Source organism: Sciurus carolinensis, chromosome 8 (assembly GCF_902686445.1).
Source record: "Sciurus carolinensis chromosome 8, mSciCar1.2, whole genome shotgun sequence".
Taxonomy (NCBI): domain Eukaryota; kingdom Metazoa; phylum Chordata; class Mammalia; order Rodentia; family Sciuridae; genus Sciurus; species Sciurus carolinensis.
The window spans coordinates 93,678,192-93,691,507 of record NC_062220.1 but is presented as its reverse complement, the minus strand read 5'-3'; the positions used below and the strand labels follow the sequence as shown (position 1 = coordinate 93,691,507).

Here is a 13,316-nt window from a genome sequence, read left to right as displayed (position 1 = left end):
GTGCGCGCCGGACTGTGCGTGGGAGGACGCGTGCGTGGGGTGGCGCGCGCGTGCCGCTGGCGTGGAGCTCTGCTCCTGGGAGGGGGCGTGCGCGCGGGCGGCGCGAGGCAGCTGGGCCCGCGCGCCGGGCCCTCCGGGTTTCGCGGTTGCCATGACGACTGGGAGGCCCGCAACGGCGGCGAGGACCAGTCGTTGAGGCTGCGAGGCCAGCCAGGCCCCTCGGGACCTCGCCCCAGTTGGGTGGGCCCGTTCCCTAGAGTGACCCAGCTCCATCCGAACAGGGACTATGAGAAAATGGTCGGGCAAACGAGGAATAAACTCAAAGAAGCGGCTTCAGAGCCGTCTCAATCTTCTCGCGCCTTGCAGTCGAAGCGGCGGCGCCGGGCCACCGGAGCCGGGGAGCCCGAGTTGGAGGGGGAGCTGCAGGAGGAGGTGGAAAAGCCGGAGCTGCTTCTGCAGCCTCCGTCCGTAGGCGGCAGGAACCTGCCAGGGGGCTCCCGGGATTACACGCCACGGCAGATCCGAAGTTTGAACGCGCAAAACTGCTTGCATCTGGAAGAGATCGCCAGAACACTACTTTTCGGCCGCTTCCAATTCCTTGTTTGTTTCCTGGAACAGCTCCGCGAAAAGGTGCACGTGTTGCAGACGCTCCGGGTGTCGCACAGGACCACTTTCAGCATAGGTGAGCCCAGCAGGCAGGAGAGCCCTTGGAAGGAGTCTGACCGCGCTCCTGCCAGGGTCCCGCGGTGCTAGGCTCCGTGTTCAGAAGCCTCAAGGTTTGAAGTGGTTTTCTTGCGTGTTGAAGGAGATTAGTTTAACAAGCGTTTGTGGGTTCCTGGCAGCAATAAGGATGAGATCTGAGCGCTGGAGAATTGCTTGCCAAGAATTCCCAGCCCCCTTACTTCTTGTTTTAAAATATTTTTGTAGGATTTTCGTTCCCAGTGGTCATCCCTGTGTCAACAAAATGTTCTTTAATCGAGGCAGCCAATTCTCACACTTTGTAAAAGTGATTGGCTAGCTCTAGGACGCGGGGTGGGAGGCATTTTATGCTTCATTTTAAATAAAGCAAAACAAAGGAAGTGGTTTTTCAAATTAGTTGACATCATTGATAGTGGAAATAGGATCAGAGTAGACAGTGCTGATACCCATTTACTTTCGTCTTGCAGTGGCGCTTCCATGCTTACAATTGGGGATTTTTTTTTTTTTTTTAATACTGGAAAGGCTTTTCTCTCTGCATTCACATCCTTCATCTTTTGTAGTTTGAGATGTAGCTTAAATATTATCGTTGTCGCAATAAAATCTATTTTGAGGCTAATCCTTGATTGGACTGAATACCAATATAAATTGAGACATAGATAAATGTCTTTAATGCAATCCATTGTATTTTCTTTTCCACCAGGTTAGTCGAAGCTGCACACATGGAGTGTTAACAATACTTGAGATATAATGGTAGTTCATGTTTAGCTTTTTATCAAATTTCTAATTATGCCAGTAGATGTATCCCACATCCAGAATCAACATGGGCTTGGAAACCATGCCATTTTCCCAAATCTAAGCTCCAGCTCACTGAAGTTTGGCACATGAGAGGTACCTGATTAGTCTTGGGTACAATAATGACTGAGGATATCAAGTTTTATGGGAGCTTAGGAGAACAAATTAATACTTCAGAGTGGGGAATGGGAAAGATCAGGAAAGACTGTTGGGAAAGTTGGGGTTCAAATTGTCACAAAGGGCCAGTATTTGTATGTGTGGAGCTGAGAACAAATATTAGAGGCTGATGAAACTGCATGATCAGTCATGGAAGTAAGTTAAACATGAAAGCAAAGTTAGGCTGAAAGAAAGATGTGAAAAGAAGAGGAGTAGGAAATAAATGAAAAGGTTGATTGGGACTAGCCTTGGAGAGCCTAATCAAGGCTGGGTGTTGGACATTTGACCTTTGTTTGTAAGAAGGCACTGATTGATTCTTTTCTCCAAAAACATTTTTTAATGAGATGAAATAATTTGAAATTTACTACCTGAAAGGGAACAATTCTGTGACATTTAGTACATTTATAATATTGTCACTGAATAATTTTTAAATTGGAGAATGACTTGATGAGTGTGCTTCAGAGAGATTCGCTCAGCAGTAGGGTATAAATTGGGCTGGAGATTGACTGAGAAAGGAAGCAGAAAGAGCAGTTGAAAAACTAATACTGGAATCCAAACTATAATGGTCTAAGCATGGGTAGCCACAGTAGGAATAGGGGTGAGTGGTACAGGACAGAGGTGAAAGATTGACAGGACTAGATAGGTGGTGAGTTAGAAGAGGAACCAAGGGAGGTAGAGGGAGAGAGAAAGTTCAGGTTTGAAGATTATGGCTGGGGTAATGATTAGTGTAGAAGTGATAGTTGAAACTTTGAGATTGCCAAGAGATACCAATGTGGAGAGAGAAAAGGGGATATAGTAAAGATACCTGGAGAAAACTAAATTTAGTTTCAGGGTATGAGAGGTAAAGGAAAAAAACAGGTAACTGTATAAAATGTGAGTGTTTAGGAAAATAGAATTGGGAGATTTGGTGTGATAGAAGATGAGAGGGAAAAAAAAATCCAAGAAACTACTTAAATGCTACAGGAAGATTGAAGAGCATAAGAATTGAAAGTGGCAATTGATTTTGGTCATTGGTTATTGAAAAGAGTTTTGTAAACTTCAAAGGAGGAAAGTGGCCAAGAATCTTGGCATTAAATGGGAGAGAAAGAGGGGTAATCATATTTCACAATTTGAAGGACTCTTAGCTCAAGGGAAGTGTTTTCAGTTCTGGGAGAATGAAATTTCAGTTCTTAAAGAGAACGATCAAGAAGAGAGGGCAAGAAGAGAGATCCAAGAAAGGAAAGAATTAATGGAGCAAAGTTTTGGAATGTTTGAGAAAGGAGAATTAAAAACACAAACTTGAGAAACTATGGGAAAAAAGGAGAGATACTTCCTCTTCTGAGATGGTAGAGAATAGAAAAAAAAAAAAAAAACAAGGATTACTATATAGAGAAATGTTGAAGTGGAGATGTTGAAAGCAGTTGGAAGTGTTGGGGCCCCCTGGAGTTTGTTTCAGTCAAGTGGAAAGCTGTGTCACCCTTGGGGGTGGGGTGAGACTGATAGGGATAGGGTGTAGGGGATATACTTTTCATTACAACTTAAAGGCTTAGTACTAAGCACTTCATGCACCTGGAATATTGTCATATTATACCCATGTCTGTTATTTGGGGAGAGGTGTGGAATGTAGGGTGAGGGGACAGAGTTAGACAAAGACTTTTGAGGATCTCTGAAAAGGTTGATGCATTTGGTAGCATATTTGATCTAATATTTTTCTATTTAAAATATTTTTAAGAATTTTTGCCAGTGTGTATCATTTTCAGGAGAATAAGAGAGTACAAATACAGTTAAATAGGATAGTTTCTGTATTTCTTAAAGTTAATGAAGCCTTATCAGAGGGGAATCTTTTTCAAATTTAGAGGGAAGGGTGACTCAGAGGATATTAGATAGGAAATGTTAACAAATGTGTAAACAAGCAGTAAGTATTTTAAGCTTTGCAGGCTACATAGTCTCCATTGCATCATCATCTTTTTGGTACCAGGGATTGCATGCAGGGCCACATCCCCTGCCCTTTGTAATACTTTTTATTTTGAGACTGGGTCTTACTAAGTTGCTTAGGACCTTGCTAAGTTTCTGAGACTGGCTTTGAACTTGTGATCCGCCCCAACTGTATGGTATTCTTGAAAATAAGTAACCTTCTAGTCACGAGAGGGAACAGGCTGTGTTTACAGCTCTTCAAAAGCCCCATACCTAGAGTCATTATTGGACCTGTCTCACAGCCCTCTGGTAGAGCACAGTGCCTGTCCTGGGCCTTTTAGAGGTCCCTAGATCAGGGAACTCACAAATAGCTGACACTTCCTCAAGGTTTGAATTACATAATGGGGCTTTCAAATGGGCTGCTGAAGAAGTGATTTTCTGCATTTAACCATTTTCTAATGAGCCCAAGGGATAGCCTTCTAGAGTGACTCCTGTTGTCTTAAGTCTTTTCTAAAAAATTCTGAGCCTAGTGTACTTATTTACTTCCTTTTTAAAATTTATGCAATAGAGAATAAGAGACAATAGAAAAGACCCACAAAAAGTTTCAAAAGCACACATTTTATCACTCTTTTACAAATTATCTAAACCTTTCAAGTCTCCCCCTTTGCTCAGGTGTCAAGTTCCCTTTTCAAAAGTTAAGTGTGATACATGATTTGCTTTGTGTCCTGGGTTTTTCCCCTTTGTTCACATGAACAGAAGTAGCTGGCCATCTAGCTTTATTTGCTATATCTAGACATGTAAGCAAATAATTTTGGAATACTTGTTTTAAAGGTATTTTACAGTAAAGCAGCTTTTAATTTCCTTTTTTTCTTTTTCCAGCTGCTGTTGTGGGAATTTTGCACTGGTAAGATTTAGTTTTCATTTGAAGTAAACATTTGGTTTATAATTTGCCATTATTATTTGCATATAGTAAAACATAACTTCTAGCCATGCATATAGAACATCTGTATGTGTACCAATTTATATATGTTATTTTTTTTTACAAACCTCATATGTGAAGCAGAATTTATAAAATAGATTCATGATGAGAATAATTACTTACAAATTTAAATATTTTTGCCTTACCAAAGAATTCACCACTGTATTTCATTAAGTATCTAGATTTCCTAGTGAATTTTGGAGCTTAAACTAAAATATTTCCTTACTTTATAGTATCAATGTGTTGTTAAGTGACATGAGTTTAGAGATAAAGTTTTATTAATACTTGTCAACTAGAAAGCAGGTAGAATTGAAGAGAAAGACTCTGTAGTGGTAAAGGCAGAATTAAATGATTTTGAGCCTTTTTGTATGCATGGGCATTTTATTTTACAAAAGTGATCTATTTGTAAAAATCATATGTAAAATCATGGTATTTTTACTCTGGACTATTTTCATCTCTGCTGAGCTCAGATTTCTGCTTTTGGGAAGTATGGATCCTGTGTTCTGTTGGGATAGTGCTCCTGTATCCATTGCATCTACAGGAAGCTTTTGATGTTAGAACTAAGGCTATAATGGTAGGTAGGATTCTTAATCTTATTAGTACCCTGACATATGACCTACATGTAAATAAGGGTGAGTGGAAAACTGGTTAATGAATGGAATTTTTCTTTATTTTCAAATAAATAAAGCACCACAAAAATTAAGAATAGTATAAGTGCTAACTGTGATTAGTTTATCATGTTTCGTCACTGCTTACAGCTGTTGAGTTGCACTACTAAAATATCTTTTAAATATAGTTGTGTTCTTTGGCACTTTAAAGTTCATCCATTATATGATATTACACTTATTTAGAAATCTATTTAATCTACTTTTACTTAAAATTATATTCTGAACACTTTTCAACAGTTACAAAGGTATTTTTCCAACCTGGTACATTTGAATCACTTGGTAAACTTTAAAAACCAAAAAATAAAATTTGCCTATTTACTCATTTAGAGGCCTGGAGTGGAAGGAAGGGAGGAAAGAGTTGGAGGAATTTTAGATATACATAAAAATAAGTTTAAGAACCAAGTTAATAAATTTCACATATGTACTATACTGGATTATAAATGCCTTCAAACATATAAGTTAGTAAACAATTCTAACATCTCAACATTTATTATAAAAATTTGTTTTTTCTTTTTATATGTCTTTCTTACTTTATCTGTAACTTAGATGTCTTAGTACTGGTTTTGAAACATGTTCTTATTATATTTCATTTTTTCCCTAGGATACATTTAATATCTCTTTTTGAAAATGACCGTCATTTTTCTCACCTCTCATCTTTGGAACGAGAGATGACTTTTCGCACTGAAATGGTTAGCTGCTTTCTTCTAATGAATTCATTTGTGATTTAAGAATAGAAAGACTATAAGACAGAAATTTATTAGGAATGGAATGAATTTTTGTGTCTACTTTCTGTTTGTATAAATTTGGAATTTTGGTCCTTCAGCTACTTCTTTTTTATTTTCAACCTTATAGCACTTGTAAAAGTTTGAAGAATTGGATTCATAAATATATGTATGGCATTTGAATATTTTAAAAGTTGTATTTCTATGACAGGTTATAAACTATTATTAAATAAAGAGGGTAGCTGTGATGGAGTGTGGGCTTTGATGAGAGATCACTGAATTCAGATGGTAGTTCAGTGCTTAAGTGTTTGATGGCTAATCAGTTATCTTTCTCATCTCATCTATGAAGTAGAAATAATGCTAACCTTATAGGGTTTTAGTGAAAACAAAGGGAGATAATGAACATGTATAGCAATATCTGGCAAAAAATAATACCTCATTATTAATAACAACTTATTTAAGTATATTCACTGCTTTCCTAAATGCAGGTTTTTGCATAGTAAATATCTTTTAATTGTTGTATCACTTGTCCTTCTACACTGAAAGGAAAATACTTCCATGAACTGATATTTTGCCAATCAAAACTGTGAAAAAATGGCCAATCGGAGATGAGCTAAAACAGATCTTCAGTTTAAGAGCCACTAGTGTTGCTTGACCAATCAAAAAGTAGGTAGTTGAATTCCAGTGAGTATGATCTCAATGGCTAAAAGCTTACAGAGTAAGTGGAAAGAGAAGATGCCTGCTGGAAAAAAGTGATAAACGGAGAAACAAACAAAAAGACTCCTCTAGACCACCATGGACAGTCTTAGATGGATGAACCAGAGCAGAGAAAAAGACTGAAGGCACAGTGAGAGAAAGCAAAGGGGAAGAGGGCTGGGGGTGTAGCTCAGTTGTAGAGCGCTTGCCTACCTTAGGCGAGGCCCTGAGTTTGATCCTGGGCACCACAGGGGGAAAAAAATGTCGGGGCGGTTGTGGGGAGGTTTGCCAGGTTTTGAGCAAAGCAAACAAAAGCAGTGGAGAAGTGAAGGCAGCAAAGTTCTGGCCTGGCAGATTCTTAAAAATGAAAGATGTTACATGGGGCAGATATTTGATTGGAAGTGCTCACATTGACTTCAGCTCCCACTAAATGAAAACTATTTGTTTTCATATTTAATTTGACTTTTTGAAAAAATTCAAACCCAGAATAACTTGTTTATTTTGGGAACTTGAATAAATATTTCTTTTGATGAATGAAAACTATATTGATGTTTTCACTGCATGTTGCCTACTATCCAGGTGTTATCAGACATCAAAAACCTGTCAAGTATTAATGTGGTTGTTTTGTTAGTTCTTGCAACTTGGTGAGTGTAGTCAGTAAAAAAACAAATGATTAGCTGACAACCTTGTGTGAACTCAGATTTTTTTAAAAAGTACGTAATATTTAAAAATACAATATCAGTGGATCTTATAAATAATACTTGTTTGGGGTTTTAATTTTGTATAATTTGGAATAAAATATATTTTGTGAGTAAAAAATAAAATAGTTGGATAAAGCAAGAATGAGTCTAAAGTTGAAGTTTACTTTTATCATTTTGGGGACAAGAGTGATTACAAACAATGCCCTTTATTTTATATTTTATTTGAAAATAGCAAATTGACAAAGTACTATGAAAAAACATACTTTTATAAAAAATACTTGAATTTTAGCCCGAGTGGTGGCATATACCTGTAATCCCAGTGGTTCCAGAGACTGAGGTAGAAGGATTGTGAGTTCAAAGCCAGCCTCAGCAGAAGTGAGGTGCTAAGCAACTCAGTGAGACCCTATCTTTAAATAAAATACAAAATAGGGCTGGGGATGTGGCTCAGTGGTCAAGTGCCACTGAGTTCAATCCCTGGCACACACACCCCACTACCCCGGCAAAAAAAATACTTGAATTCTAAATCAAAGTCACTTTTACTAGCCTAGTGAAGCCATTATTTCACATGTTGGAATGATAATGTTAAAATCTTTTTTCAGTATTCAGCATTTGTGAGCAACAAAAGTCAGTGACATTTAGCTTTCATTTTATGCAGAGACAAAGCAAGCCATCAGCAAGAAGTTCTATTCTCAAGCTGTGTTTATGATCATGTATTATTTCTTAAGATCATAAAAAAAAGAAAAATTTTCATATGCAAATTTGTACAGGGTCACAAAGGCATCCCCATTTATAATAAAATTCATTATATGCCAATTTCCAAGGACTGGAGGCATTACCAGATTTGGTAAAATTCAAAATATATTGTATACATATGTTAAGGCACTTTTAGAAAAGCTTCAAACATTCGACCATCCCTAAAACTCTTTATTTCGAAAAATTTTAAACACAGAAAAGCTGAAAGAATAGTAAAGTAATAATCTGAAAATACCTGCTTTTTCAGTCTACTAATGTAATATAAAGGAGTAATTAAAATGCCTTATTGACTTTTTCATTTTTTTTCAGAAAAAAGTTCTAAAAGGAGATGTAAAAATAAATAATTCAAAGTTTTACTTATATTTGACCTCTGTGCCTTTTTTTTAAATAAAGGGACTTTATTATTCCTACTTCAAGACCATTATTGAAGCACCTTCATTTTTGGAAGGACTGTGGATGATTATGAATGACAGGCTTACCGAGTATCCCCTTGTAATTAATACAGTGAAACGCTTCCATCTTTATCCAGAGGTGAGTAATATTTTGAGACAAATAATATTTTTAGAATGAATTTTTTAAAATAAATGTACTAAATACAATGATACTACAAAAAAGTGGGGGGAGGTTCAGGTTTATAGATTGTAAATATTCTTGTAGTTTAGCACAGAACCAAAAGTTCTTCCCTGATTGTTTAAAGACCACAGAAACCATGCTCACATGAACTTAAAGAATAAATTTCAGCATGAAGTTAGGACCAGGGTAATAGACAAGCCAAATGGGAAAGAGTCAGGAGAGCCAAAAAGGGTTCTGCAGTATTTGTTGGCTTTGGAGACTGAGTGGGTGACTGCGATGACCACATGAAGGGGCAGTGAAAGTGATGAGCAGAGCAGTGACTTCTGAGTAACATTAATGAAGTATGATTTAAGTGGTTTCGGGTGCAGATCAGTGATAGAACACTTGCCTGGCGTGTGGGAGGTTTGGGTTCCATCCCCAGGGCTGCAAAAAAAAAAAAAAAAAAAAAAAAAAGGAAGTAATATTAATACTCTATTCCAATGTTTACCTTAATATGTACAGTTTTCTCTCTTTTTTTTTTAAGTGGGAGTCTCCAAACTCTAGAAATTTGAAAAACAAAAAATTTATAAACTCAGTTTTTGTATTCAAGACAAATGCTGAGTTTATGGTGGGGGACAGTAAACCCTGCTTTTTGGATTAAAGTTATCTCAACATCTACAAAATTAATTAAAAGTCAGTACATTTTGATCCTTTACATTTTTGTATGTTTAAAAATTATTCTTTTGATTTTGGAATGTTTAAATTATAGAAACTAAGAGAATAATATTCAGATAAGTATAATCAACCATTTAGAATATATAAATGTCTTCTTTTGCTTCAGATTTTTAAAATAAGTTAAGCATTGTAAATATGATTGAAGTCACCTTTGTTTTGTTTTCAGTCCAATTTGCTCCTTTGCTCTTCCCTCAAGAGCCTTTATCATAAATTTCATATGAATATTCATCCAATCTCTGTTTTCAAAGATTTTTAAAATATATTTTTAGGTCCTTATAAATGCTCTTATTATCAGTGTGTCTTTTCTCTCAACGTTTTATTTTTCAACTTTGTATTTATACATTTATTTCCTTAATTTTAGCCATTTTTATGAATTCCAAATTTTACTTATACATTTCCCTATTTATACATGTTAAAGTATTCCAATCTTTCTATTCCAAACAGTTCTAAAGTATATATTCTTGTATGTTTATTCCTGTATATGTGCAAGATTTTCTCTAGAATACACACATAGAAGAGTAGTTGCTATGTTGCAGAGTATGTGCTTTGTCATCTTCACCAAATATTGTTAAACAGGTCTCAAGAAAATGAAGCAATTCATACTGCTGTGTAGAATTTAGTTTTTATCATATCCTTTATACCTCAAATTATCAATCTTAAGTTTTTTTCTCTTCTTTTAGATGTGATGTGTTTTTTTAAAAATTTGTACTTTCCTTATTATTTATGAGGTTAAGTATATTACCATATGTAATAGACATTTGGATTTTTTCTTCTATCAATCACCTATACAAATTTGTTTATCTATTTGTTGATGGTATTCTTATTGACTTGTTGGCATTATTCATATTTTTGTGTAGTTACCTTTAGTGATGTGTGCTGAGCATATCTTCTCTCATTCTGACTTCTTTTGTTTTAATCACCTTTGTTGAGGTATAACTTACAGTAATGAAATGAAATATACTCATTTTGAATGTGTATTTCTTTCAGTCTTAACAAATATATGAATCTATACCAGTCATTATAGTTTAGTTACAAAACATCTTTGTTATATAAAAATGTTTCTTTGTGCTCCATTGTGATGATTGTTTTCTTTATTGGATTGTCTTGGCACATTTGTTGAAAATTGACCATATCATTTTTTGATCCATTTCTGGACTCAGTTTTTCTGTTGATCTCTCTATGTATACCAATACCATGCTTTATTGTAAATTTTGAAAGAAAAAGATTTTCTAGTTTTGTTTTTCCTTCTCAAAATTGCATTTTTATACAGATGTTAGCTTGTCACTTTTCAAAAATATTTTTGTTAGAATTTTGATTGAGATTGGGATTTATAAATATAGTTAGGAAGAATTGACATCCTAACAATATTAAATTTTATAATCCATGTTTGTGGTATATAGGTCTTCATTTTGATAACTATTTTTAATTTGACTCAGCAACATTATTTATTTTGCAGTGTACAGTTATACCTAGGTAGTTCTTTTTAAAAACTATTATAAATGGCATTATTTGAAATTTAAAATTTTTTGTTGGTTCTATATAGTATAGTTGGTTTTGAATATTGACTTTGCATCTGCATCATGATAGTCACTTAGTGCTTTTAAGCTTTTTTATAGATTCTTTTGGATTTTCCTATGTATATGATGATCATGTTCATAAACAAAAGCAGATTTACTTCTTACTTTCCAATTCATGTAGGTTAAAACAGGTTTACTCAGGTGTAATCGACATCCCATAACTAGTCATGTATAATCTGATATAATTTGGCCCATGTCCCCACCTGTGAAGCTATCACCACAATCAAGACTATGGCCCTATCCATCATTCTAGAAGTTTCATGTACTTCTTGGTAATCCCTACTTAACTACACTTCTCAGCCCACCTCCCATCCCCAAAAAACCACCAGTATGCTGCCACTATAGTTTGCATTTGCTGGAATTTTATATAAATAGTATCATAGAATTATTCTGTACCCAGGTTTTGTTTTATACTTGATAGAATGAGGGCACAGAGAGGTCAGTAACAATGAAATAGGTTATTGTTTACATTTCCTCACAGAAGGGGATATGTCATACCTTGCAGGGTCACAGGGGAAATTCCAGTTTGATCAGCAGAAACAGAAACATGGGAAAAGTCTACAACAGAGATTTCATGAGCGTTTTTATGTGAAAGACAAAGCAGGGCAGAGTCAGAAATCCATCAACAAATCAAAAAACAACTAAAAACCGGAAGAAAATATTTGTAACATATATCATGGAAAAAGGGTGAATATACCTAACATATAAAGAACTCTTAGTTCTGTATACATTGAGCTTCTGAAGGTTTCTGGGTACTGTTTGGAGATGGAAGCTGGAAAAAATGACACTCACATCTACCGAAAGAAAAAAAACTGGACAGATGGCAAGTTAATGTGTTTTCTTGAGTGCATCAAAAACTGAGGTCACAGAGCAAATAACCAACACAAAATTTGGAGAGATAAATAGAATCTGAGAACTTGCTTGATGGGATGGATGCTGCCAAATGCCATATGAACCCGTAGGAAGATTAAACTAGAAATTTATAATGAGATATTAAGGGTTCAGTGTGAGCTAACATGTGATGTGAAGACCCTGGAGGTCTCCAGGCTCTCTCAGAGAAGACCAGGGAAAATTGAGAGACAGCTTTCCCCAGGGTGTCTGCTAGGAGAGGGGAATAGTAGCAATATTCAAACTCTACTCAGACCCATGTCCTCTAAGTAAAAAAATCATGATCCGCAGGGAAAAAGGTTTAAAATCATAGTTTGAGGACATTTATGAGTACTCAATACAAATGGTAGAAGTAGCAATAAAAAACCAACCCCCCCAAAAAAAATCCAAAAGAGCAAAAAAGCAGGTGAATCTCTTGAAAAAGGGGTCAGACCACTTATGAAAACTGTACCTGCTAGACCCCCGCTCACAGTACCTGCCTAAGACTGAGGCTTAACAGGAACATCAGAAAACCTCTCACCTTCTCTCGTTCTTTCATTAACAAGCCTTGAATTAAAAAAAAAAAAATCAGAGTGGAATATGATTGGGACAGATTTGTGTGTGTGTGTGTGTGTGTGTGTGTGGTGGTGGTCTTTGGGTCAAACCCAGGGCCTTGTGAGGCTAGGCAAGCACTCTGCCACTAGGCTACATCTCCAGCTAATTATTGGAGAGTAGAGGGACAGTTCCTAGGGATCAGCACAAAAGGAAAACCTCAAATCAAGCTAAGACCAGTATGATTAGAGCAATTTAAAATCCCTAGGGTCCAGCAACAATGAATCCCAATTTTGCCTACATAGTGTGGATTAGTAAAGGAATTTGCTGTTACTTGCAGGCATTTCTCACAGATCTCAGGGTGCTGACTACAGATTAATAAGAATACTGAGAAAATATTCTTCATGGTGAAGCCTGAAAGAGCAATGGTAGCTAGGTAGGGAAAGGCATGAAACCCACCCATACATTCCTCTCTTATCTTTCCTGTGGAAATAAAAGCATTAAAAATCTGGGGGATAAGGTATTAAACACTTTTCCCCTTCAACATTGGTATTGCCATAGGGCACAGGTCCTGATTTGCAAAAAACTGGCTAACGTTCTTACCATTATATTGAATGCTCTCCAGAGACTGAGAACAAAACATGGGAGGTCCACAGTCGAAATGGTAAAAGTTCTAGTCAGTGCCATAAGGCATACAAGGGGAATAAATGGCATATAGATTAAGAAGTAAAACTGTCTCTGTTTGCATATGACGTGACAATCTATGTAGAAAATCCCAACGAATCTAAAAACAAAACAATAGCACCCCAAGAGCTAACAAGTGAGTTCAGCAGGTTACAAGATAAAAGATAAACAAAAATCAGTTGTATTTCTATGCACTAGCAGTGGGCACCAAAATTAAAAATACAGTTCCATTTACCAACATTCAAACAGCATGAAATTCTTAGAGGTACATCTAACAAAATATGTACAAG

At 36.2% G+C, this 13,316-nt stretch overlaps 1 protein-coding gene across 1 annotated transcript in view; it reads left to right on the top strand.

Annotated features, from left to right (window-relative positions):
* Positions 1-215: 215 nt before the first annotated feature.
* Positions 216-13,316, top strand: part of Dpy19l2 (dpy-19 like 2) — a 107,786-nt gene continuing 94,685 nt past the window's right edge. The window contains exons 1-4 of the mRNA XM_047562026.1: positions 216-682; positions 4,420-4,444; positions 5,789-5,876; positions 8,453-8,590. Of these exons, the coding sequence (XP_047417982.1) occupies positions 295-682; positions 4,420-4,444; positions 5,789-5,876; positions 8,453-8,590 (639 nt within the window). The 5' untranslated portion in view covers positions 216-294. The remainder of the gene's footprint in view (positions 683-4,419; positions 4,445-5,788; positions 5,877-8,452; positions 8,591-13,316) is intronic.